The sequence below is a fragment of the Pomacea canaliculata genome, linkage group LG14, assembly GCF_003073045.1.
Source record: "Pomacea canaliculata isolate SZHN2017 linkage group LG14, ASM307304v1, whole genome shotgun sequence".
NCBI classification, from domain to species: Eukaryota; Metazoa; Mollusca; class Gastropoda; order Architaenioglossa; family Ampullariidae; genus Pomacea; species Pomacea canaliculata.
In genome coordinates, this window is record NC_037603.1 from 1,147,818 (window position 1) to 1,173,625 (window position 25,808).

Here is a 25,808-nt window from a genome sequence, read left to right on the forward strand (position 1 = left end):
GAAAATGTCACAGCAGGAAATAGATAATCAAATAAAAAAGAAGCTTAAACAGGCCGTGTCACAGCTGGACAAGGCGGAGGCCATGTTGTCTCACCTGGTGTCCGACATCGCTCCCGGTCTGCGCATCACTAAGACCATCGCTTTCCCCAACCTCACGGCTCGTCAACTTCAACAGGCCATCTCCGGCGACACCCACATAGCTCAAGTAAAAACTGTTTCACATCATGAAATTAAAATATTGTGTACATTTCACTTTTTTACAGACCAATTAAATACAGTTTTTTTTTACTCGTAAGCGACTTACGTTCAGAAGTAGCTCGAATGAGTTTGTGGAGTAATCTTATATGGCCACATCTCTCTCTCACATACTTTAACAATTATCTCCTTTAAAGACAATCTATCGTCATGCACTGGATGACCCCTTCTGTGGTCAGCGCTGCTGGGAAAGGCGCTCCACTGTAGCGGTGGAGTAGTAGCTATCCCCGAGTGTCAGAGACAAGCGTTTCTACCTTTAGTCGTGCAAAGAATACGTTCTTTTGATCACGTGGTTGTATTTCAGGACCTGTTTCTTTGTCTGGGAACAACAGACCCCGTCGACATTCCAGGTCTGTGTCTGTGCTGTGATCAGCTGTCTGACCCCAAGACACCGTGTGACGTCAGTAGTCACGTGCTGAGGGAACTCGGACACTGGTGGCAGCGACGTGTGGCTGTGGCTGGACCTGACAGTCACATGACACGTGACGTGTACAAGACACTGGTAGCCAGGTGAGTTGTAGAAATGTATGATATGATATAAAAAGTTTATTATTTTTGAAAAGTATTTTGTTGTCCTGAAAACCGCATGGGTAATGATGAAGTCATTGGCTCTGTTGGTCTCTTTACTTTAAAATCGCTTGTTACCTCCTTGTGTCCGCCGAGGATAAGATCATTAATCAAGCGTTTTGGGTTTAAATGGATATTGAGATATATGTGTTCTCTTACCAGTGGGTCTTCAGACATGACTACATGTATAGAGGTCTAAAGAACCTTTTTCGCTTTAGTCTAACCTTAAGTGACGCTGCTATCACGAGGTACCCTTAACCACGTAGAGCCGATCACGTGACTAAGCTTGAGTGGATCTTAGATGTCTGTCCGGATACTGCTGGATCTGAAACAGTGTCAATTCGTTCGTTTTCTTTCTTTCCTTTATTCATACCCTGGCGTATGGGCAGGTGAAAGCTTATGCTGGTCACCGCTACACGTCGTTGGGAGTAGCTACTGGACAGACACAGCGGCACGTGACTGAGGTCTGTCTTGAGCAGCCGTCAGCAGGTCCTCAGTAATGTGGCCAGTCTATTCCTTTGTGTCAGCAACAGTTTTAGTCTCTGTCTCTGCGTTAACCAGGATGCAAGGTACCCCTATAAACAGTCCTACCCAGAGTGTTGTGCCGAGTGACACATATGCAAGGAATAAATCGTGTTTAATGTAAACTCGTAAACTTTAATTTCAAAGCATAGAGACCGAAAACAGTATTCAATGATGTTAACGTAATGTACTTCAATAGCTGCCGAAGTCAGTGAGACAGCTGCGGTCGATCAAAGTTGTCAACAAGTTGCTTGAACTCTGGCTGCATGTCGGACTTAGACATCCTCAGTAACGACTGCACGTGAACATCAGTTAGACTGGAACGCAGATTTGTCTTGTTAATGTTCATGGTCGAAAATGTTTGCTCACAAATGTATGTAGATCCGAACAGAACAAGTAGTTTCATGGCCATCTTTCTCAGGTTGACAAAACTTGGACTCATTCAGTGAAGCATAAAATTTGTCAGTGCTTTCAGATTGGAATTTCTTTCAGAGTAGATGCACACTGCAGGTCAATCCAGTCCAGCTGTAGAGCATCCGGCACCTTTTCAAAGTCAGCTGTAAACGGGAATGACAAGATATCAAACTCAGCAGCAAGTTTCTGGAAGTCCGCAAAAGGACGAGCAAATTCATTGTCTAGTGTAGATATCATATTGGTGTATTTCTCAGTTGACATTATCTGGGGTGCCATTGTCTCCAGTGTTGGAAAGTGTGTTGTGATATTCTGACTGAGCTGGCGAGAAAACAGTTTTAGCTTCATCCTGAATGCCTTCACTGTTGAGTACATTTCGTGAGCGAAAGTGCCCTTCCCTTGAAGTCTGGTGTTCAATTCATTCAAATGTTCAAAGAGATCAACTGCAAACGCCAGGTCTGATAGCCATTCGGGTTCTCTGAGTTGAGGATATTCTGTATCTTTCCCTTTGATCTCCAAAAACAGTAAAATTTCCGTTTTCAGGCCCCAGACACGTCTCAGAACTTTCCCCAAACTCAACCAGCGTACACCGGTCTGATCCAAAACATCACTGTGATCCGAGCCGATATCTTCCTGTGGTGTGATAAACTGTCTGTGATTTAGACCTCTTGCCTTGATGAAAAGAACAATTTTCACAACTGGATCCACAACATGTTTCATGTCAAGCACACTTTTACATAGGCTTCCTGGTGTATTATGCAATGTAGAAATATCAGCTCCCTGGTGTAATCGACCTCTGCAACACGGTCACCCAACCTCTTCAGTAGACCAACTTTCTTTCCTGTCAAAGATGGACAACCATCCGTAGTAATAATGTGTACTGGCCATTTTCTGCCATGGTAATTGCATTGTATGGCCATGGCATTTTCCACACATCAAAAAATATCTTCCCCGGTAGTAGTGTCTTTCATTGATTCAATTGACAGCAATTCTTCTGTGATTTCAAAGTTTTCTGAAATGCTTCGTACAAAGATGAGCAACTGTACAGTGTCATCGATGTCAGTGACACACATCACGCACCTTGCTATCCCCTGCCGAACTGCTTTATACCAAATAGACCACATCTCTCTCTCTCACACACACAAACACACAAGATAAGCATATCTATCACGCTTCCATTCCATATCCCCAAGTACTTCTCTTTTTGTAAGAGCAAACAAACTTTAATCGAGCTGAGTGAGTACATTACTTGACAGGTGTTATGGTATTGTGCTGGATGTTTTTGTTTCTAAATACCGCCCGCCGCTTGGCAGATCAGACCACATCATTGCTCACCTGCTACACACATACACACAGCTCCTTCAGCGAGAACCGTCAACTACACGGTGTATAGGACCTGGACGTTTACAGCAGCCGAGTCAAGTAGAGGTCACTTCGATGCCACCCATTGGGACTTGTTTTTCACGCTCTGTGGAACCAACCTGGACTGTCAGGTAGACTTGATCACCTCTTACATCACCTTCTGTAAAGAGTCTGTCATCCCTACCAAGCAGACCTGCAGCTACCCGAATAACTAACCATGGCTGAGTAAAGAGCTGAAAGTTTGTCTCAATGACGAGAGATAGCTTTTATGCAGGAAGACAAACAGAAGATGAAAGAAAAAGAGAAGTTCAGGGCAAAGGCAAATACGTGTAGGGTGGAACACAGAAACAAGGTAGGAAAACGACTTAGCGAGGAAAACGCAAAGAAAGCATGGAGGGGCATAAACATCATGCTGGGTACAGAACAAAAGAAACAAAGAGTAAAATGTGCTGACTGTCTCATGTTTGTTAAAGCTTCTTTGACATCACAAAATCTTCCAAGACCGAAAAGTTGCAAGTTCATGTGTTTAACACAGCGTGACATCTGTAACGTGTCTTGCGTGTCACGTTTGTACATGATGCAGGAGAATATAGCAATCAATTAGCACGAACCAAGAGGTTTAACAAGGCCTAAAAAACAGTAGACAGTCATCACTTGCCAGGAAGCCCGGTCGTACTGTCTGTCACCTGCGGCACTGATATGTATGGCCGCCATGACACTTCATGACTGTCTACTCAATGGATTAAATAACCCAAGAGCACTAAATGTGCCCATTAGTCGACAAATACTAAAGAAAAAGGCGAAAGTAATCGCGGATTGCCTGGTTATCGATAATTTGTAAACATCAAATGGTCAGATTTGTTTGTTGTAGGTTCTGTGGTCCGGCGACAACAGGACTGTGCCATGCACGTGTCCTCCACTGTGGAGTGTCAAGACCCTGGGTGAGCCGTGTGGTGGACCAGGAGATGCTACACTGCATGATAAAGCTAGCACTCTTTACCCGGAGCAAGTTCACCTGCTAACACGGGCCGCCTCCCAGACTTTTGTCACCGGACCGCCCGGTACAGGTAAAACATGTGGTGCTGCTGCTGATGGCCATTAGAGTGGCTGCGATGTGGTCACCACGTCTACGTTGTCAGTACGTGGAGTGGGAGTCGTGCAGCGTGCAGCATGTTGTATCACCTGTTGCTGCAGACAGTAAAGACACAACAGTCAGCAGGTGTATCACCTGGTCAGCCTCACCTCCTGCTGTATGACCTTGATGACAGTGTCGACGGGGAGAAGGCCGTCAACGACTTGTCACAGGCGGCGAGCGGAGGGTCGTTGTACGTCATCGCTGATGAAGTAGCGAGTGAGTACAGGTGAGTTGTACAGCGTGTGATGTGATGATAGACACACAGGTAGATGCTGTCTGCATTTACTGGATTACAACTATTTGGTGCTTAACAGGTGATGTTTCCTCAACAGTTGTGACACCTGATGGAGGTGTTGTGTTGTCAACATAGATTTGTTTTAAAGCATCGGCTGTTACACAGATTGTGTTTAAACAAGTGTCATTATTGTGACATCACTTACTTGATGACATCATTGTTAACAATATTACACATGATACACAAACAGAATCACACACTAATAATAGTACACAGTGTAACGCGTGTAGCTACATCCTATGTTACAGTGTTGACTACAGAATCGAGAACTTCCAGACTTTGTGTCAGTTGCTGCTGACACGAGTTCCTCGTCTGCATCTGTGGGCGGCAAGTTGTTTCGATGGAGATGCACCCGCCTGCTGGCAAGTGGAATATTTAACCAGACCCCTCCGCTCTCCCCCGTCCGTCGTCAGGGAAGTCGAGCAGGACTCGAGGATCACTACAGACCGTGATGTACTGCCGTACAGTGAGCGAGGTGTGCCCGACCACACAGACGGCCCGCCAGTCACACGACTGTCTCACCGAGGTCAGGGTCACCCAGGTCCAAGGCCAGTTGACTGTGTGACGTGCGGTCGTGAGGTGGCCAGCTTCCTACACAGTCTCCGTGTTGTTGTTACAGGTAGGTGTGTGTATTCTGTAGTGTAACGTTGTTTACAGTTAAACACTTACCTATGTGATAAATAACAAACGGGTGAGAAACAGTCTTGTAAATAAGACTGTTAGTGACGTGTGTCTCTCAGATTACGTAATGACGTCACGATGCTATTGTTTATATCCATGTTGACAGGGAGAAGCACAACAACATCTACAACATTGACCTCTACCACAACACCACCCTGTCTACAGTGGAGAGACGTGCTGGTGTTGTACTGGGGTGACGTTAGTGATCACTCGGGTGTGGTCACAGGACTGCAAGAAGCGGATATCCCAGTGCGGTTAATGACGGATGATGACATCGAGGACGTGGCCACGGCCCGCAGTGACGTGGTGTCGGTGGCGAGTGGACATCGTGTTCGTGGTCTGGAGAGAAAAGTCGTCGTCTGTCTGGAGAACCCTGATTACGGTTCTTATAGATCTATCCGACTTCACCTCATGTCCCGCTGTACGTCACAACTTGTGATTGTCTCCCCTGACTACAAACCGCTAGAATGTGACTGACACTGACACACCTGTCACCTGCTGTAGTCGTGTGTCAGTCTCTTACAACCAACATCTGTCTTTTGCGTGTGTAAGTCTATGTCACCTGCACTCTACAGTGCCTTTCAGTTGAGGATGATAAATCAAAACACCGACAACAATTTAAATTTTAAAAATAATGTAATTATAAATTAAAAGAAAGCACAAAACAAAGCCAATTTTCCCAACCCACAGTCCGAACACTTCCAGTCACAAAGCATCTAATGTTCCTTCCCACTATTCAATTGCTTACAAAGTCTTCACTTTGAAACAGCACAAAATCCACACTTGAAGTAGCACAAAGTTTCGAGTTAAATTGACATAAAGTATATTCTGGCATTTAACACGAAGTTTCCACTGGCGAACCTAGGCGGATACGAAGAATAGGAACAAACAGAAGAGAAAAACACAAAAACACAAAAACCTGGAGAAAAAAACCACAAAACCATTCTTTAGACAAAAACAAGTTCAAACATATTCATAAAATATACACAAATATTTCACACTCATCAGAAACTACCCCATTCTTCAACAGTAACACAGGCTCACCGAGAATCAACAGAAGTACACACTCACCTAAACAGGTTCAATGTTACATAAAGTATTAAAGATACAAATCTGTCAGGATTTGTACAGTCCAGTCAGGACTACACCACAAGTCTGTTCAAGACTTGTTTACAATAGAAAAACTCGTCCGCTCCGGACGCTTTGACAATACAGAGGAGACTGTTCCTTCTCCCCGCTCCCGTCAAGGAAAAAAATCCCAGTCACACCACAAAAATCAAAAACACTACAAACACTCTTTCCTTTGTACGAACAAAAGCCTATCAACACCACTTGATTAAAACAAAGACCGCCCGGCCATCCCTGTATGGAGTCGAACTCCTAAGGCTGTTGACACTGACAGCCGCGGTAATAGGTGTCTTCTAACCCCCCTTCCAATTTCTTTTCACTATCCCCTTCAAAACTAAAAATAAAACACATTAAAAAATACATCTCAGCAGGTTTGTGACAGTCTACAAGTATAATATCTCTGTCAGTCTCCCAGTGTGATATCTGTGTCACTGTGTGTATAAGATGTTGTACACGTGCTGTCAATTGCCTCATCAGACTGTAATGTCAGTGTCGTGAACTAAAGTGTTTAGTCTGATATTGTTTACTGCCAGTGGTAAACAAAGGGGACAGAACTCTGAGACTAAATCCAGACACGAGTGGTCCATCAAAACCCGCTTCATTGAGTTAAGAGATTTATTGATGTAAACACAACAACCACTAGCGGCTCACTTATACAACACATGTTACAAGTTTAACTGTTTGGCACAAACACATTCACACGATGTACAAATGTTGTTTCAAATCCTTTATAAATGTCGCCCCACGTTTCACAATGAGTGTTTCAATAAAGATTTTTGTTCTGAGTATAAAAGAGGTACAGACTGTTGTTACAGCCTGACAACATAAATATACAGCAGATAGCAAATAAACCAATAAATAGCAATGACAGGATACAATACCTACACCACGATCACATGACACTGTTACAGCTTGCCAACATTTTGTCACAACACACACTATACCCTGACCGTGACATGTCATGACACGAAATGTCACAATCAGTCATTGCTGACGGGATGTTAGTCCTCAGTGACGTCATGTCGATGGAGGATGAAGGTGGACAGCGACTGTCGTCTGTCAGGAAAGCGATGATGAGGGCGAAGATAAAACGCGTCTGTACCTCTGTGTGTCGATGATCTATTTGACGAAAGAAAACCTTTTCCCGATGTGTTTTGATGGAGTGTTTCATCTAAAAAGAAAAGCTGACAACAACGATGTGAAAAGAACGGTAGTCAAGCTTTAACTAATAATAAAATAACTAAGCGATAACCAAACAAATAACCAAATAACTTGCCCTGAGTGCCTTACAACGATCAGAAGGAAGAGAGTTGTGTAGTCAGTGAGACACACCTGTAGGCTACCTGGTGATAAAACATGGCTACCCTTCACATTCCTGTGTATGACATCTTTGGTATGTCGGTATTCCCGAGCATGTAATACACCCCGCAAGGTATGTGTGACCACTAGCTCTATTATATATATACACAATCACTAGGTCTATACACAGAACCCACAACTGTTCCGTCTATATCGTTCTCAGTTGTCTCCCCTTTTCTCAGTCCTCTGCATTTCCAGTCCGTTCTCTCACTTTAGAGCAGGGGTGGGCAACTTCTCCGGTCGGCGGGCCGGATATGGGGAAATGAAGTCCTTGGCGGGCCAGATTACTGGATAAATACCTTAATCGCGTATTTATCTACATATGCAAGGAATGTAAACTCGTAAACTTTAATTTTAAAGCATAGAGACCGAAAACAGTATTTAATGATGTTAAGGTAATGTACTTCAATAGTTGCTGAAGTCAATGAGACAGCTCCGGCTGATCAAAGTTGTCAACAAGTTGCTTGAACTCTGGCTGGATGTCGGACGTAGAAATCCTCAGTAACGACTGCACGTGAACATCAGTTACACTGGAACACAGATTTGTCTTGTTAGTGTTCATGGTCGAAAATGTTTGCTCACAAATTTATATGTAGACCCGAACAGAACAAGTAGTTTCATGGCCATCTTTCTCAGGTTGGCAAACTTGGACTCATTCAGTGACGCATACAATTTGTCAATGCTTTCAGATTGGAATTTCTCTTTCAGGGTAGTCACACTGCAGGTCAGTAAATTCCAGCTGTAGAGCATCCGGCACCTTTTCAAAGTCAGTTGTAAACGGGGATGACAAGATATCAAACTCAGCAGCAAGTTTCTGGAAATCCACAAAACGACGAGCAAATTCATTGTCTAGTGTAGATATCATATTGGTGTATTTCTCAGTTGACATCATCTGGGGTGCCATAGTCTCCAGTGTTGGAAAGTGTGTTGTGATATTCTGACAAATTCACCATCACAGAACGATTTGCTGTGCTTGGCAATGTTGTATGCGACCACAAAGCTGGCATGAGTAGCAGCTTTGTGGGCTACTTTGGTTTTTACGAATACATTCTGCTGCTTTACAAGTTTTCTGTCCAGTTCTGTTGCTCTTGTTTGCCGTTCCGCTGCTGCTAAAGTCCTGCCATAGCCTGCCACAGCCTGCATGTTTCGTCACATAATGGCGGCTACCGTTGTACTCTTTCATCACGGCAACACTTTCACTGCACAACAAACATACTGCTTTCTTGCCGACTTCTAAATCTAATTCTAACTGAAAACAAAGAAAACAAAGAACCAAAAAATAACTAACAGTCGCTATTATTCGACGCAGTAAGCAAGTAATTAGTACATGTAGTGGGAGATTGTGGCAGAATGTGGCCGCGGGCCACATTATCATGTACGACCAGAACCAGTCTGCGGGCCAGTCAAAATCCCGTCGCGGGCCGGATCCGGCCAGCGGGCCGTATGTTGCCCACCCCTGCTTTAGAGAGTCGTGACTACCACGCACGTTTTTTTCTGAGAATCTTGTTATCATTCTTGTATTCTGCCCTAAATAGATTAAACAGAATGTTTTAGTAAAGCTTTGTCCTTAGCATGCATTTGTGAAGCTGTTAAACAAAGAGCTGACATAATCATACAACTAACATGGCAGGTCATCGCAGCTCTACTTCGCTCTTTGTTTTGAAGTAGACTGTGGTTGAGACGATCATTAAATAGGTTAAATATCGTGCCGTCTTTTTATATCAAATGGTAAATAGAAATAATTTTCAGTATGGCTGTATATGTTGTTTCATAAAGCGGTTTGTCTTAGATAAAAATTCAAGTGTTTCAAAATGAGCCTATATCTTTCTTCCTACTTTTTTGTTTTTTTCTAACCTACCCCGAAGACATCCCACATTCGCTGAAAGTACCTCAAACACATCTCTCCACACAGCGAGAAATGGTATGTTGTAAAAAAAAAATCTATGAAAAGCAAGAATTAAAAGTCTATACTGGTCTTTACATAAAGTGGTTCAAGAATTAGTGTAGCAGAGCATGTATCACAGGCATTATGCTCGCTGTTCTGTTTTGTTGTACTATGAGGTCGATCTGTATGTCGATTGTATTTTCAGTGATGTGAGAGAGGCAATGTGATGTTCACAGCAGCTTGTGTCTGTGGTGACATGTTTAAAAGATTAAAGCACCAGTACTAGGCCATCAAAACTGTTTATTTCATCCAGAAGTTTCTCACATACTACATTGTGCCTTCTACAATTTTTACTCTATTGCTGATCGTCTTTATGAACTCTCAAACGCACGCACACACGCGCACGCTTACACACATCTGCACATTCACGATCTCAGAACTAAGCCTTACATTACACAACAAAAGTCCAGCTACCTGTAGATGATTATATGTTCTTTTAAAACCACAAACGTTTGATTGTCTGTGTAACTGCAGATGCTGACCAAAGAGTATTCCTCCGCGTCATCTCGACACTACCACGGTGATAGTCCCTTGGTCCATCACACGTAGAGCGAATTTTTGTCCGAAAAACTCCAAAGTGTGATCGTGAGGATAAGGTTAAAATAAAAAAACTCTTGAGAGAGAATCAGGTAGTTACACATCCTAATGCTACATTGCTGAAAGCGCACAGGTATGTGCATGCGCATTGAATACGAATACATTTATGTGTGTGCAATAGCATTTTGCCAGTCTACCTCAATTCACCTTCTCTTGTAAGTGGAGAAACACCTACATTCATTAGTTTACATCCGGACAGTTTAAGCGAGCAATTTGACGAAGAAATTGTTCCTGAGTTAACTGTAAAACTGTTGAACAAAACTGATTTCTCGATCACCGGAGCAAAGAGTGAACGAAAGGTTAGATTCTCAGACATGTTACAAGAGCTTCCATTAGTGTAATTATGTTTTTATTCTCACACAACAGAAAATAATACAATGCTTTTGAGTTAAAAATTCCTTTGGCCACGACACCGCACCGTTTGGTACTTGTGTAATGAATTCCTTCATTGACTGTAAAAAAGTTTGTAGGCTGTTGGGGTATTAAGAAGAAAAAGGAAAATTTCAGAGAAAAGAATCTCAAGGACATGATAAAAATGGCGACTGGGAAAATAGTAGTATAAGTGATAATTACAGAGAATAAACATTCAAGGAGATTATTAACAAGATAATTTTGTAAAGAGTCTGAAGATCGAGATAAAGTTCATATTTTTAGTGAATACAGATATCTGAAGAGATATAACTACAGTTTGTTTTGTGTTTTTAATTTAAACAGTGTTTTTGAGTATTTTTATGAGGCATATGAAATAAGGAGGAGAAACGGTGCAGGTGTCTGTCACATCGGGTCACAACCATCTGCCGAGTTCTCAGACATGACTGTACAGCAACTCATTGGCTAACGGATTTCTGATAAGATTGGATCTCTGATTCGATTCTTCCATGTCAACCGAGGCAAAAGCTGTATTCAAATACTCCTACCTTCCCAGCACAAAGAGATATCAAAGAGGACGTTGAAGCATTTGGATTAAAAAGTCATGAAAGACACAACTGCAACTACTGCAACCAAAAACCTTTGGCGCTCTTTGATGGATCTCGCCACAAAGATGTTAGATAGTACTGTACACAACTGTATTTTAAAAACATGACCATTTTCTGGTGTTTCTTCTAACATATTACTTCTTTTCTTCTTCTCTTACCAGAGAGTTACTGTCTAACTACTGCTTATTTTTTTCCTGAGAAGCGGCTTATCTTTCTTGTAGTCTTCCCTAAATATACTGGGAAAAAACCATGTTTACATAAAGATTTTCGTTGACATGTTGTGCAGTAGTTGTTTTATCTTGTCTGGTCTTAAATAAAGAATTAAAATTATGATAGCTAGCGTAGGAGGTCACCGAAACACTACCTCAAGCTTATCTGTTGTTTTGAAACAAACTGTGACGATGGTGAAGTAGGTTACTAACATTGCATACATACCGCGATCTTTTCGTAAACTTTTTCAAAAGATGAATCGAAAGTATTTTCAGCATAGCTTTAAGGGATTTTTTCATAGTCCAGTCTAAGAACAAGACAGTGTCAACCTGTCTTTTCAGTACCATGAACTACTTAAATTTCGGTCTATTGAGCGCACTTGTATATAAGTCGCACCCACTGAACTAACAAAAATTTGTTTCCACAAATAAGCCGCATTGGTTTATAAGCCACAGACATCTACAACTTGTAAGCTGCATCGTAGGTATTTTGTCTCGTTTTCGACAGGATGAGGGTGTGTGCTTTTGCAACTGATCTTAATTATTCAATTGTATACAGCTTTGGTTTTAAAATGGGAACAGTTAAAAATTTAAACAACGTTAACGGTCAACACTAACACTGAGCTCATCGAAAACTTAATGCAAATCTGAAAAATCATTAAAAATCCACAAGCAAGCCACATCGCTGTTGAAGTTGCAGGAGGGAAAAGGAAAAGTCGCGGATTTTACGGTAGTTTGAATTTATTCCTTCTGTCTGTCTGTCTGTCTGTCTGTCTGTCTGTCTGTCTGTCTGTCTGTCTGTCTGTCTGTCTGTCTGTCTGTCTGTCTGTCTCACGCATGCAAGCACACCCACTCACCACCTCCCCCACACATCCTTTCTAACTCTTATCTAGTATACATCTAGCATGAACCAGCTGAAAAGTTAAGGTGTCTTTATTAAGCGGCTATGAACAGAGAGTTTAGAAACTTTTGGCATCATTAACTTTGTATTAGTATTAAATATGATTTTGACAATATTTCTATTGGCATATGGCTATTATTGTGGGGGAAAAAAGCGAAAGAGATCTCAGTTGATCAGTGTGCATACTGAGCTAACTGTATTCCTACGCATATTGTGCAGATAAGCTTTCCCAATAAATACAGGCCTGCAGTTTAATTCTGGATATGACCATGCTTCCACACACAGCGCAGCGGTTGTTGTTACTATCCTTGCTGGCTACAGCAACATTTTACTGTAAGTTTATTCCTTGAGTAATTCAGCTTTTGATTAGTTTTCACATCTTTAAAAAAATATTTCTAGTCTCAGTGTCTAGGGTTATTTTTAGCATATCCTTTTGTAGTTTTCTGATGTTAAAATACATAAATAAAGTGTTTACGTTATAGCGACTTATACTTTATGTGATATGTTGTTTTACACATTATACAACAATAGTTCAGAACAAAACCATTTTTGAAGTTGTATTTTTTTTCTTCTTCGCTTGTAGAAGTAGTATTATATATATAATTATTGTAGCTACAGTCGTAGTAGCAGTGTTGTTATTGTTGATGATGATAGTAGTGATGGAGAAAGTGTCACTTTGTGGAGGTTGTAGTACACTACTTGCTTATCAGCCATATTTTCTTTTCGCACTGTCCAGATGTTGCTGCCCTGGATGACCCTTGTCTTTCTGGGAACTACAACAATCTTACAGACGTTCACCGCAGTATCTCATATCAAACAACCTACCCTGACCCTTTGCTTTGTGACATTAACCTCGTCAGTGGCTGTATCGGTTTGTGATAGACACAGAAAGTAAAATGCCGGAATCGTGTGTTGATCGAATGCATGTACGTAAATGAGATTTTAGAATATTTTCTTATTTATTTTTCTCCCTTCCATTCTTTCTGTAACCTTTTCTTTTTCTAATAAAATACCTTCAGAGCTGTCCTCTCAATCGCAGCATCATTATATACAACAGATAACTTTACCTTTCGATAGAAATATTTTGAACTATTCAATAATTAATTTATTAGGTTAAAAACATTTGCACCTTACAATCTACAATAGATAACAATAATTTAGATTAAAAAGTCGCATGTGTGTGTAGGTGTAGCACACATGGGATCACATAAAATAAGCGAATATTTGTTGTTCCTTTCACAACTTTTGGACACAGATCTTGATTAGTCGGATTGCAAGAATATACAGACTGCGAGAACGGATAAATAAAAGAGGAAGCAAAAATATAGGAATATTCAGAGATTACTTGACATAAGCTTTCTCCTTTTGATTGCTAAATTAATCTAGTTCTTACTTAACTTTTTGTATTAAAAAAGTAAAAAGTAGTAACAACATTGGATCTGACACTGAAAACTCTTCCTGACAGAACCAGATCGGTTCTTGCAGTTTACGTCCGGTACGTTTTCAAACAACGTACAACAATAGACACAAAATAGAAAAAGTAAAATGGTTACCGCCAGAAGGGCAAAAGAACTGCTTTGTATTAAATAAGAGTTTTTGTTGGGGATGAATAATAAATGATATTGCAAATATTCTTAATGTGTGCTCTTGAGCGCTCATGTGTGTGTGTGTTTGTGTGTGTGTGAGAGAGAGAGAGGTGCATGACTTAAAACACATCCATTCACAAATTCGCATAAATGTTCGTGTGTTTCCATTGATCATAAACATAAACAAAGCAGTAGCTTAGCACCACGTCTCCAATGTTCGTTACACACTTTATTAACACAATGTTCAATGCCAATACTCGTGTGCAGTGCGGCACCAGTGTTCCAATATGGCTGAAAGGTACTCATCCTTCCGTTAGTGACGGGATCCAGACAAGACAAGCATGCGCGAACTTCGAGACCGAGGACACTTCCCACATCCCATGCTGTGCACAGGCCATAAACATCGGGGTCAAGAACTGTAACGGCTTTTTCGTGTATTTTCTACATCCCCCACCAATCTGCCCTGTGGCTTATTGTGCAGGTATATGCTTTGCAAAAGCTTCTCCATCTCCGTGTTGTAACCAGACATGTTTGCCTTCACATTTTCACAGAGAGCAGTTAGAGCAGAAAGCGCAGGGAAGTGGACAATAATCCAGCAAACGAAAATCAGAAGTCGAGATGACGCAGATAGTTTATTTACAGATATGTTCGCTGTCACTTAATGACTTCTATTTTTCTTGAAAATGACGTCGTCCAGTTTATGATCTCCATTTCTCTTGAAAATGACATCATTCAAATGACGCACACAAAGACGTAAAACTCGTGTACGAATCGAAAACTGCCACAACTCATTTTATAGTTCTGTAATCATTACTCAAAGATCTGTGTTAAGTAATTAAATGGCAAGCCTTAGGTAAGACTGCACGCTTGTTGAACTTTACAGGAAAGGAACAGCCATGCCCCCCTGGACAATGGTCTGACACAGGTTTTCCACCCGGGTGTAAAGGTGGGTTGACGAGCTTCCTATTGAGCGTTTGCTTATAAGTGAGATTGTTCACAGGTGCCTGCGTTTGTACTTCTATGTCAGCCAACGTATGCGTGACCAGGTTGAAGTTTGGATGGAAAGTGTTTAATATTATTAGAGCATTAATATAATATTTATTGTGCCTCTTCATTATAAAATACTACCGGAATATGTTTTTGTGATACTTTATTATCTTTTTCCAGCAATTTTCGCTGAGCAGTTGGGTTTGAATGCTCAAATAATGAGCACAGTTTTGGGGTAAAGAACTATAGTAATGCTTAGAATGATCAACAAATAGCACATTCTGTCCAACGTGGTAACTCTCATTTGGCCTGTGCTTGCTGTCAGAGGCCTACCCTCAGCTGACTCATCCACCAACTCTTCTTGGACCCATCATAGACGGCGACACATTTTATTTCACCTGTGACATCACCTTTAATGGCAACGACCTGGATCAAGCCTTTGAGTTCGTCTGGCTGTTTGACGGCGTAGAGAACGACACTACAGTTCCTCCAGAAATTGTCAGCTACTCTACCCGATCGGCGAGACTAGACGGGTCCAAACTGAAAGGTCTTCTGAATAAAAACGTGAGGCTTTCATCGCATGCAGTGGTATTAGTGATAAAAGTCATAGTTCATAAACAGTAAGAAAAGCAAGAACATCTACTAATGTCCTGTGGTGTTACTATTACTATTTAAGTCATGTAACTATTACATGTGATTATTATTTTATTACTGTTACATAAAACAATGGTTTATAGGATCCCTGGAATGACCTCTATTATGCTATTTCCGGGTGTTGGGCAAAAAATATGAGAAAAGAAATAAGAAACTCTTGCAGTCGCAGCAAAGTTTTTACAATTGCAGATTATGACGAGCTTTGAGTTATCTGAAAAATTCAAGTCTACCAGCAGAAGATATAAAATGTGAATAATGCTAATTTCGCAGTACATGTTCAGCTTATGTTCACACACACGCGCGCGCGAGCACGTACGCAAGCAGCTAATTCCTTTGTTTTCATTCCGTTATCTTATAGATTGGATGCAAAGTGCGAGCCTTTTACAAGGTTTTCAAGCAAAATTCCAATAAAGTAGGGCCATGGATGGAAAGTCCTAGAACTTACTGGGCTGGAATTAAAGTAAGTATTTCTAACAATCTATATTTACAATACCACCACTCCGTGTAAGTACATCCCGATCAAACCCAAATATGTACTTCAATGAACAATGTCTAGCAAAGCATGGCAACATACCGATGACTGAAATATTCTCCTTGATGGTAGTTTTTATTATCTGTTTGTTTTTAGCTTTCGTGACTACAGATCATGGGCTCAGACATGAATTTTAAATAGACGACAACAAATCGCCATTAGTTTATGTCAGGGGAAATTATAAACAAGACACCATCTTTTGACATAAATGTCTTTTTGCATCAAGTTGTGGCCTTAAACTGTCAGGTATTCTAAAAATGTATTCAAGCATTTGATTAAAGTAAAGAGATTACTCTTCGTTGGAGTCATTTAGCTTGCAACATCAGTCTTAAACACAATTTGCTTTGTTTACAGACGGAGCCCACGCACATCTATTTACCCACCGACGAGGACCGGAAAGAGGTGGTCATAAAGTCAACACTTCCTGTCTTATGCAATTCATCGTCGACAAATCATCCAAATATGTGTTGTATTTGGGTAAATCTTTTAGTTGAAGGGCATCAAGTTGGCGGAGGTCAGCTTTAGCATCACGTGAACTTTGTATTATTAATTTGTTTCAACTGTCCATTTAGGCATGTTGCAGGTTGCCTTTGTCTTTGTCCCCCATCCCAAACTCAACATCCTTCTAGGATAACACTCAAAATGTAATTACAACACTTATAATTATCAGTTCGTAAATCTGTGCGTGTGTGTACGTGTGTGTGTATGTGTGAATCTCTGATAATGGCAGAAAGAAAAATGTAAATCTGATTTTGCTTTTCTTTTGCAAAGACCGCCTGCTAGTATCAAACGATTGCAGGTACACGCTATGCAGGTTCGACTGGGACAACAAACTTCAGGAAATGTCAACATCCTTTACGATCGAGGCCAGATACCTCCAGATTCAGGACGGCAACAAGGACTTGCTGGTCTCCTTCAGCAGTCTGACTATAGCGGACCCTTCACCATATATGAAAGTATTCAGCGGTCTTCAGATACCTTCGGTACAGGTGAGGGACAAAAGCAAAAAGTAAGAAGTCAGTGAAGCCGAGGTCTCCGGAAAACAACGTCTTCCAGAACAAAGAAAAAGATTATAATTTATATCAGTTTTTTATTTATTCTTTTCTGGAAGACAGCAAGAGTATGACTGAATTACAGAAAGTAATAAATAATAAGGTATAAAATGTATCAAGGTTTCAACCAGTGTGTATTGTAACAAACGAGAACTCTCCTAAAACATAACGTGTCATGAACCTAACATTATTTTATTGAGAATAGTTTATTTGAACACGAAGAAATTAAGCTGAATAGGTGAACATATCGAGGTACATCTATATACTATATTTATACATTCCTGGCTCACCAAAGAAAAAAGCTTAGATATAAACATTTAAAAAGGCTGGTATCTTACTGAAAATTCTACGCGCTCTCTCTCTCTCTCTCCCTGTCGTATACAAGAAACTTTAAGTAGACTTTGAGCTCGAAATTTATTGTTCTTTTATGCGAACAACTTTGTAACTTGTCTCTATCTTTCGACCTAACTCATCCTGATCACATGTCTATCTTCCTTTATCCGTCTCACATATTAAGGAACACACTGTGTGGAATTTGGAATTTGTGACGGGAATCTATTTAAGCTTTTGTTTCTCTTATCTTACATTGATACACAGGTTTATCTTGAACAACGGGATTCAAAGCTCTGCCAAATGGTGACAGATCCACATATCACAGGACTGGAGGACAAGAGGTCAGAAATAATTACTGTGAACATATGGTGGAGTTGTACTTGTTTGAAGTTTGGTATTAATGTCTGCTGTCTTTCTGGTGTAATATTTAGTTGTTGTAAGCACAAAGAAAAGGTGAAATAGCTGACTCTGTTACAGACAGTTCCATCTTCTTAATGTGGGGGACTACACTGCCTACGAAAACATCAGAAGGGATTTTGAGGTAAAGTGTAAATTATAACCTGACAACATTTTCTTGTATCTGTCTCTTGCTGCCTTATGTGATATCGTTCATTGATATGCACCAACGCATCGATTATATAAAACCACGTGGATCAACTGACGTAGCTTTTTGTTTTTTGAAGTTCTATATTTATAATGACGATTCTCTTTTTCTCTCGCGCGTAAGAGTTAAAACAAATGACGTATTTTAGGTCGAATAGGTTAAATGGGTTAGGTGGCTGATGTCATTCCGTTAAGTTAAGCACCTTGAAATAAACCGGTCATCAATCATCATCAAATGTCTGTGACACGTTTACAGGTATACATATAGGATGATGATTTAAGTAGTGTCTTGCTTTTATGGTTCATTATGTTGATAATACCGACAGCGTTAATACATATGCGTAAATAATTTGACTGGAAGTATGAAAGCATCTTTATCTTTTTGTCTGGGAAACCGCAAGTCACACACACACACATACATATACAAAATCTAAATGTTACACATACATATACAAATATGTTAAGGGAATTATTGGTCTAAATTGATTAGATTGTACAAGTAGTATTCTTATGTGTATAAATGAAATATAAGTTAATTATTATTTTATGCATGATGATGCTGTTGTAGATGCGGGAGATGCTGTAAACATTTGCAAAAGTTTATTTTATAGTGTGTTGAATTCGAAGCTAAGAAACACGATTAAGCTTGAGTCAGTCCGAATGCAAACCACTCCATTTTATTATACTACTACTACTACTACTATTACTACTATTACTACTACTACTTTTACTACTACTACTACTACTATTACTACTACTACTACTACTACTACTACTACTACTAAAGCGTATTCTTCTGTGTGGATGGGAGTTCAATGCACTGCACACGAAAGACAACAAGCAAACCGGTCCACCATACAGAAACATAAGCATCAGCAAACACCATAATTGGATTTAGGAGTGTGCAGAACTATATTTGCAAGACATTTATTAAACAGAAGGATTTGGAGGGCAAATTAGAAAGTTTCCAAAGTAGGGACAGTCAAAGATAAGGGGAAGAGAATTGCAAACAGTGGGGATGGAGAAAGGGAAGGAACGCCTGGAGAAGTTCTTCCGTTTAATGCATGAGAGTAAGGCAAACACAAGCAGACCAAAGAGACAGACTGACGAGTAAGGTTTAGGTAAGCTTGAGAGGTTTGTATGAGAAATGCCGTGAGATAACAGCAGTCCATTGTGACGACCTTGTAATCAATGCAAGCTCAGACTGATAGCTTGTCAAACTCGTGGATTAGGAGTGTAGCATGGTCAATTTTACGTCCTAGGATAAGAGCGGCATTATAGCCATATGAAGTTTGTAAAGTAGTCGATATTAAGAATTACTAACAACTTTTGACTCCAAAATTATCATAGCATGACTTGTTACTCGACTGGTTTGTACACAATTTTCCCAGGTTCAGATTCGAACCTGGCCTTGTAACAATGATAAAGCAACCTGTATCTGTGGAGTTGCGTTCGTGAGAAGGACGATCTGATCAGGGTCAACGGCTGCAATCATGGCTTCTACGGCCAACACGTTGGTCACCGAAATCACCGTGCCAGGCCTTTGAGAGAAGGTACGACTATTCTTCAAGCTACGGATGGATCGACGATAACATAAGCACATATAAAATATTCCTCCATATCTTGACATTTTATATTTCAGTGGTTTTCAATAAACGTCTCGTCTTGTCAACACATCAATATAATCACTGATTAGTCTTGGATGGTTCAATCATTTATGTTTTAATATTTCATTTTAAAGAAGAATGAAACTTTTAGTGAAAGGAAAAATCTGATCCTATAGATCTAACAGAACTAGCGAAAGCTTGAATTCTATTGAGCAACAAACAAGTACTACAGGACTGGAAACATTGTAGCTTTGGTTCCATTCCTCCATACCGACAATCACAAAGTGAGGCGTTCTATGAAGAGGTAGTAAGGATCTGCAAAGACTGTTCTCAAAAAGACCTTCCCTTGCCCCTAATCAGGCATTGATTCGAATGTCGGCCCAGACGCTTACTTTCAGCCATTTGGTCTTTGGTGATACGAGTGATAGGGCCTGAATCCTAGAGTCCACTGAAAGCTACAGACTAACTTTGCCAACACATTCCACTCTTACAAAAGGTAGAGAATGGAACTGCATTCCTCAGGTGATTTGACACTTAACCAGATTGACTTCGTCTTAGTGTCGAGCACATCAATCGACATCAATAAGGACCAGACGAGAGCGTGGACATAACAGTAGCCAACTCCGACCAGCCGATAGCTGACACAGAAGGGAAAGCGTTGCACACATTCTCCAATTTGCAGTCACTGAAAAATTGGAGACCCGTCGATTGTGGGAAATATTTCAGGGGCAAGTTGGAGGCGAATTTGCCACCCTAAACCTTATCGATCTGTTGATGTGAAATTCTGTCTGATAACATGAAAGGTGTGCTGATTTCCACATCCATAGAGATGCTAGGAGAATTCAAAGCAAAGAAGTGACTCTGTGTGTCGAATTCGATTATCATCTTTGTGACCCCAGGCGATCCCTGGAGTGAGAAAAAGATGAACCCTAATCAGCTGTCGAGTATCGAAATGCAACAGCATATCAGAAAGGATGAAGGAGCCAAGGAACTGGATTGAGGATAAGTGTCATGAGAAGAAGAGAGATGGCTTCAGGTACAACAATTAGGCTTTTCACTTCCTCAAGACAAGATAGAAGAAAACATCAAAAGACAGCGTGGGTCACCTCCTAACAAGGCAAGGCTTGTACAGACCATGGACCGAACACTACACTGACGTGCAACTTTCTGCTGGCGACGACCGAATATCTTCCAAAACGACCAGGTTATGAACAATGTACATGCAGGCTATTTGAAGAGGTCCAACGGGGCTATTTGTAGCTTAAAGTGTGGAAGTCTTAAAGGATTGAAGGTCTCAGCAAAATGCTCAATGCTCTCACTACCTGTGTGGAAATTGAGAAATCAAAAAATGGCCTTCAGGACCTTCAGAAGTCAGTCATTCATTTGTTCTTTGACTGGTACATGTCTCGGTGAAGTATACAGATAGACAATGCAGCTAACGAGACCCACTCAGACCCATTTTGGATGATGTGAACAAGTCCTGCACGTGTAGTTTATTTTACTTTTTAAACAGCTACAACAGCCAGTGTAATTCCCTACGTCCATGGCTACGTTACCTTAAATAAGCACTCACAAAACTGAACAATAAGAATGCAAATATCAGTACAGCTTGGTTTATACTGTCGTATTTTGTTAGCTACTCATGAAAACTGGTTGTAATTGCGATGTTGAGGATTTTATCCACGACATGATCTACTTCTACAGCATTAACCAAATCAAGCTGTAAGTTCGGAGCTCATTTATGTGACTTGACAAGAATTAGTCGTTCCAGGATATAGCAGGTGTCACGGATGGTTTATTTCTTGTCTGCAGTTGTATTTTCCGTCTGGTTCTGAGATTAGAGTAACTGCATCAGCATTGTATGGGGACATCTTAACCTGACCTATCTGTTCCTGCTCTGACTTTCCCATGGAAGGGTTTATGTGGGACGTTTGACAACAACGCCAACAACGAACTACCATCGCAATGGTTCTGGACAAAAATGCCCGCTAACAACGTGCCGGTGAAGTTCACAGAGTCCTGGAAGTAAGGAATTTTTCTTCGCACAGGTCACTTGTTTGCATTTTATCTTTTGAAAAATTACTGCATTTTAAAGCTCAGAAAATGATGTTTGGTATGATTTTCCTGATGTTTGTAGTCCATGTAATTAAGACAATGGTTTATATCATTAGCAGTATAATTCTATATAATGTGAAATTATTATTTAAAATTTTTATACCAGATACACTCAAGAGATACAAGCCTTTGAAGATTGGAATTTACACAAATGTTTTAGAAACAGGTCACGATCTCATGTCCCGCGAGTGAAAAAAAGGGGCTTGCAGTTATTAACACAAGATTTTGTGATGGTTTAGACCTTCAGTTGAACGTTATTGGTTTCCCCCTCCCCTCAATTAAGCAAACAGACGAATAAATAAAAAGTACTACAAACCCTTATAATTTAAATAGCCCATTTTTGTGACTAAAGGATAGGTCTGCGTGTGAATTTAGGGCAAAAGGGATGTGAAAGTAAGGTTCTTTTTTGAAGAAAGGGGATAGACCCATCGAAGGGCAAAATAACGATGATTTGACCATGCGTCTCTCAAGCTAGTGTGAAAAAGCTATCGCGGCAGGCCAGATTGCACGATCAGAGAAAACAAATCTTAGTTTTCCGGTCTCTGTCGCTTAGCTTTAGCTGTCGAGATGATCATTGCAGTTGTGATACGGTTCTGCGAGTATTCAGCTTACTGAGGGATGTACCACTTGTCTAGATTAGGGTTCTGACATTTCTTGCGCAGTAAGACACCATTTACTTACATATTTCTTTTGCACCATGCTCATTCCTTTCCTTACCTCAAAAAAACTTCAAAAAACACTTATTTTGGTGGCAGGATTTACAATAGGACAAGCCTGTTTGATATTATACCTCCGTCTTCGGGAAATTCTAGTGTGCCTCGACACTGCATCTGCAGTAAGAATGGTGATAATGTGACTTGTACTTACAAGACCAACATAGTCAAGCTGCAGGTTAGCCGAAATGTTATTTTTTTCAGTAATTTTTACATTATTTACATATTTTTAGTAATTAGGGCACTTTGAATCTTTTGATTAGTCGGTTGGACCTCGAGGTAAATAGTCACAGACTGTTCAGGTCAGTGACTGGAACACCCTGTCCCCTCAGCTGTTATCGGGTACCTCATCGTTTTGGAAACCCTGAAGATGCGGGATGAAGGGGGTTGGTCTCACTAATCAGTGGCTGAGTTAAGCTTGGTCCATGTTCTAAACATAAGCAAACACCTTTACTGCCCCATCTTAAACCAGGCTATCAGACCTTTAGATTTATAATTTCATTGCTGGAGTGCGCAAAATCCAGGGTACGATTTGAAGTATGGTGAAATTGATTGTACCCAATCCTTGTTTAGGAAAAGGAAATGAATTTTAATCAAAATAATATATAAAATGTTGTTGGTTTTGTCATTTTACTCTTTTTATTTATTTATTTATTTATTTTGCTGAATACGGGCCATTAATGCTCTCAGAACCAATTACTGTCAGCAAAATTCTCATGTTACACACCAGATGAATGAAGTAAATAATTTCGCCATTAAATATTGCTCTTTGGTTCTTTGATACCAGTAAAATTAATATTTCGGCTTGGATAAGAATTAATTTCTTTTATAGGGTTACTAGTTTTCTTCAGCACTGGGTAGAATTCCTTTATGCTTCGTAATTCGAAGAAAACAGATTAGTCAGATTTCCGCTTTATTTATTAATTTTAAATTAGAGTTCAAGACCATTGTTTCCATTATGAATAAAACCTACTGAATATAGTTGTCTTAATTACTCTAAATTTCGTGTAAATGAAGAAACAACGATAACCTAAACGATGCATTTTGAATTAAAGGGGAAAAGAATTGTTGTGATTTTAACCCGCATTCACTTCTTGGTCATGAGTAACTGATTATTGTTGCCAAAGAACATTCCTTTATTATTTAACCTATACAATTCTTATTAAATTCCTTTCTGTCACTGATACCAATTTAAAAAAAAAAATTCGTTGCGTGTCAGTGTCGCAACTGCAGAGAACGTCAAAGAAGTGGTTTTATTGGATGGCAACCTACAAGCGGTAAGAGATCTGCCAATGGCGGTTTGTACATAGACAGCGATGAGGTGAACAGTGTTTACGACCCTAGCAGATACGCAGGTAAAAACACATTTTATTTTCTGTAAGTGAATAAATATAAACTTGACGAGATGACAAACCTAAAACTACAAATATAATAAAACAATAATATAAGAGCTTGTCTAAGGCTGCATCATTCTAATCAAGTGTGCATACCATGCATTGAAAATTGCGAGCCTTAAAGCGAGCTCAAGAGATCAATTACATATTATGGGAAAATGTATGTTAAACAATTTTTGAATTAAAACAGTTCCCCAGCATAATAATATATAAAATATAAACATAATTAGAAAATTACATGTTTAAAGAGAATATTTACGAAAAAAACCATGCATTTTAAGTTCACACTTAAAAGTCGCAGAAGACTAATATACATCTTAACGCTGCACCTTGCAGTGAACGTGTTCTACTTTTGTTTTTAATTTTACTGTAACTAGAGCACCCTACCATGTCTAAATTGCCTACTGGGACAAATAAAGTTGATAATTATCATTGTCCTTGTCATTGTCATTGTCGAGACTGGTAAAAAAAAACCATCTTTTAAGTTTAAGCATGGACAATAGAGAAGAATACATCCTCGTAACATTTCTTTCGCGAAAAGTAGATTTCATTGATGGCAAAAACGACAATTTCACATTATCCATCGGCTTGTAGTAATAGATGGTGAGTTTGGGTAACGTAGTAGTGTTGGCAGAGGAAAGCTGGAGCTTGAAGAAGTGGAAAAAAAAAGCATTATTTGTGGTCCTGACACTTTCAGATTTCCAGCCACCAACTCTGTCACTGGCGACATCGACTGGCATCAGCGAAAGTCAAGCAGAGAACTACTTGCTCCACCGCCTTGAGACAGTCTCAGCTCTGTCTCACTGTCAGACAGAGACAAGAGATTCAAGGGCTGATTGAAAATTGTAAAATTGATATTACAGGTTAGTTTTAAAGACTGTGTCTTAGGTCGCTACATTCATGTATCTTTTATATTCTGCTTTTAGAATTTTTAGCGTTTTAGGCGTTTAGAACATGTAAGAATTCTTGGACATTAATCTGAGAGCAGAAACCTCCACGCGCAGTTTTAATATCGTAATTCACGACTCTTTCTTTGGTGCCTAGATACTAATTGTTGGCCCCTCATTTTATCTCTTAATAGGCCTCGTATGCCTATATTTAATGCAGGGGCCCGCAGCTTACCAGTCCCTGTTTATATCAGAACAATAAAATGGCTGCCAACAAAAAAAAAGGCGAACTTTGCCTGCAGAAAGCCGTGTGCCATTTAAGCCAGCAAGTCTCTTATGGCTTATTGCACGCAGTTACACCCACCGATATGGTTTGGTCATTTACCTTTGACCTTCCAGATGCTGATAAGTAACGGACTGGAACCCATGTGGACGCCTTCATGAACAATTTGTCGGGTGGAGCTGCCAAGGACCCGAATAACTACGTCTCCACACCCAACGGGCGCAGAGCATTCTAATGCCAGCAATCTCCGACGACGTCTGCAACCCCGTGTGCTTATCATGGACATTGTAACAAGGGGAACTGTGTTTGTAGCAAGGGCTTCATTGGCGATAACTGTCAGATAAAAGACGAACCACCTACTTTGTCTGGCATACGAGGGTGAGAATTAACCTGCCCACCACACAAGATGATGATGATGATGATGATGATGATGATGATGATGATGATGATGATAATGAAGATGAAGGTGACAAACAAAAAATGTCAGTTGTCGAAAGCGCAAATGTAGGAAATATTGCTGAACGGCTGCTGAGTGTAGATGACCTAACATTTAATTATTTTCTTATTGACGAGTGGTTCCGACGTCCTTTACTTCCACGTGAGAATAACTGAGAGATGCTGCCCCACACCGGGTCCGCTAGCTAGGTGTTGCTGTAGCCCTGTGCTCCCCTCGAGCAATAACAAGAAATAAACTAAACTAGTTAACGAGTACGTTTCA

General features: G+C 40.2%; 3 protein-coding genes across 3 annotated transcripts; 2 read left to right on the plus strand and 1 right to left on the minus strand.

Annotated features, from left to right (window-relative positions):
• Window positions 1-1,815: 1,815 nt before the first annotated feature.
• Window positions 1,816-2,475, minus strand: LOC112555488 (general transcription factor II-I repeat domain-containing protein 2B-like). The gene has a single exon (XM_025223922.1). It carries the CDS (start codon window positions 2,473-2,475, stop codon window positions 1,816-1,818), a length of 660 nt encoding a protein of 219 aa, XP_025079707.1.
• A 1,773-nt stretch (window positions 2,476-4,248) lies between these two features.
• Window positions 4,249-11,310, plus strand: LOC112555489. The gene is made up of 3 exons (XM_025223923.1): window positions 4,249-4,478; window positions 4,796-5,121; window positions 11,183-11,310. The coding sequence occupies exons 1-3, from the start codon at window positions 4,288-4,290 to the stop codon at window positions 11,308-11,310; spliced, it is 645 nt and encodes a 214-aa protein (XP_025079708.1). The 5' UTR covers window positions 4,249-4,287.
• A 1,906-nt stretch (window positions 11,311-13,216) lies between these two features.
• LOC112555491 (von Willebrand factor D and EGF domain-containing protein-like) lies at window positions 13,217-24,760 on the plus strand. Its single transcript, XM_025223924.1, has 14 exons — window positions 13,217-13,270; window positions 14,198-14,411; window positions 14,814-14,876; window positions 15,243-15,481; window positions 15,930-16,031; window positions 16,458-16,617; window positions 16,875-17,092; window positions 17,753-17,829; window positions 17,966-18,029; window positions 19,483-19,545; window positions 21,614-21,723; window positions 22,569-22,704; window positions 23,746-23,881; window positions 24,618-24,760. The coding sequence occupies exons 1-14, from the start codon at window positions 13,241-13,243 to the stop codon at window positions 24,758-24,760; spliced, it is 1,755 nt and encodes a 584-aa protein (XP_025079709.1). The 5' UTR covers window positions 13,217-13,240.
• The last annotated feature ends 1,048 nt before the right edge of the window (window positions 24,761-25,808 follow it).

Excerpts from the sequence above, each read along its gene's own strand:
- LOC112555488 (XM_025223922.1), bottom strand. The coding sequence starts at position 2,475 with ATGAAACATGTTGTGGATCCAGTTGTGAAAATTGTTCTTTTCATCAAG.
- LOC112555489 (XM_025223923.1), top strand. The coding sequence starts at position 4,288 with ATGTTGTATCACCTGTTGCTGCAGACAGTAAAGACACAACAGTCAGCA. Across the intron at positions 4,479-4,795 it reads GAAGTAGCGAGTGAGTACAG|TGTTGACTACAGAATCGAGA; the intron begins GTGAGTTGTACA and ends CCTATGTTACAG. Across the intron at positions 5,122-11,182 it reads TGACTGTGTGACGTGCGGTC|CACAAAGAGATATCAAAGAG; the intron begins GTGAGGTGGCCA and ends CTACCTTCCCAG.
- LOC112555491 (XM_025223924.1), top strand. The coding sequence starts at position 13,241 with ATGCCGGAATCGTGTGTTGATCGAATGCAT. Across the intron at positions 16,032-16,457 it reads CTTACTGGGCTGGAATTAAA|ACGGAGCCCACGCACATCTA; the intron begins GTAAGTATTTCT and ends CTTTGTTTACAG. Across the intron at positions 21,724-22,568 it reads AAGTTCACAGAGTCCTGGAA|GATTTACAATAGGACAAGCC; the intron begins GTAAGGAATTTT and ends TTTTGGTGGCAG.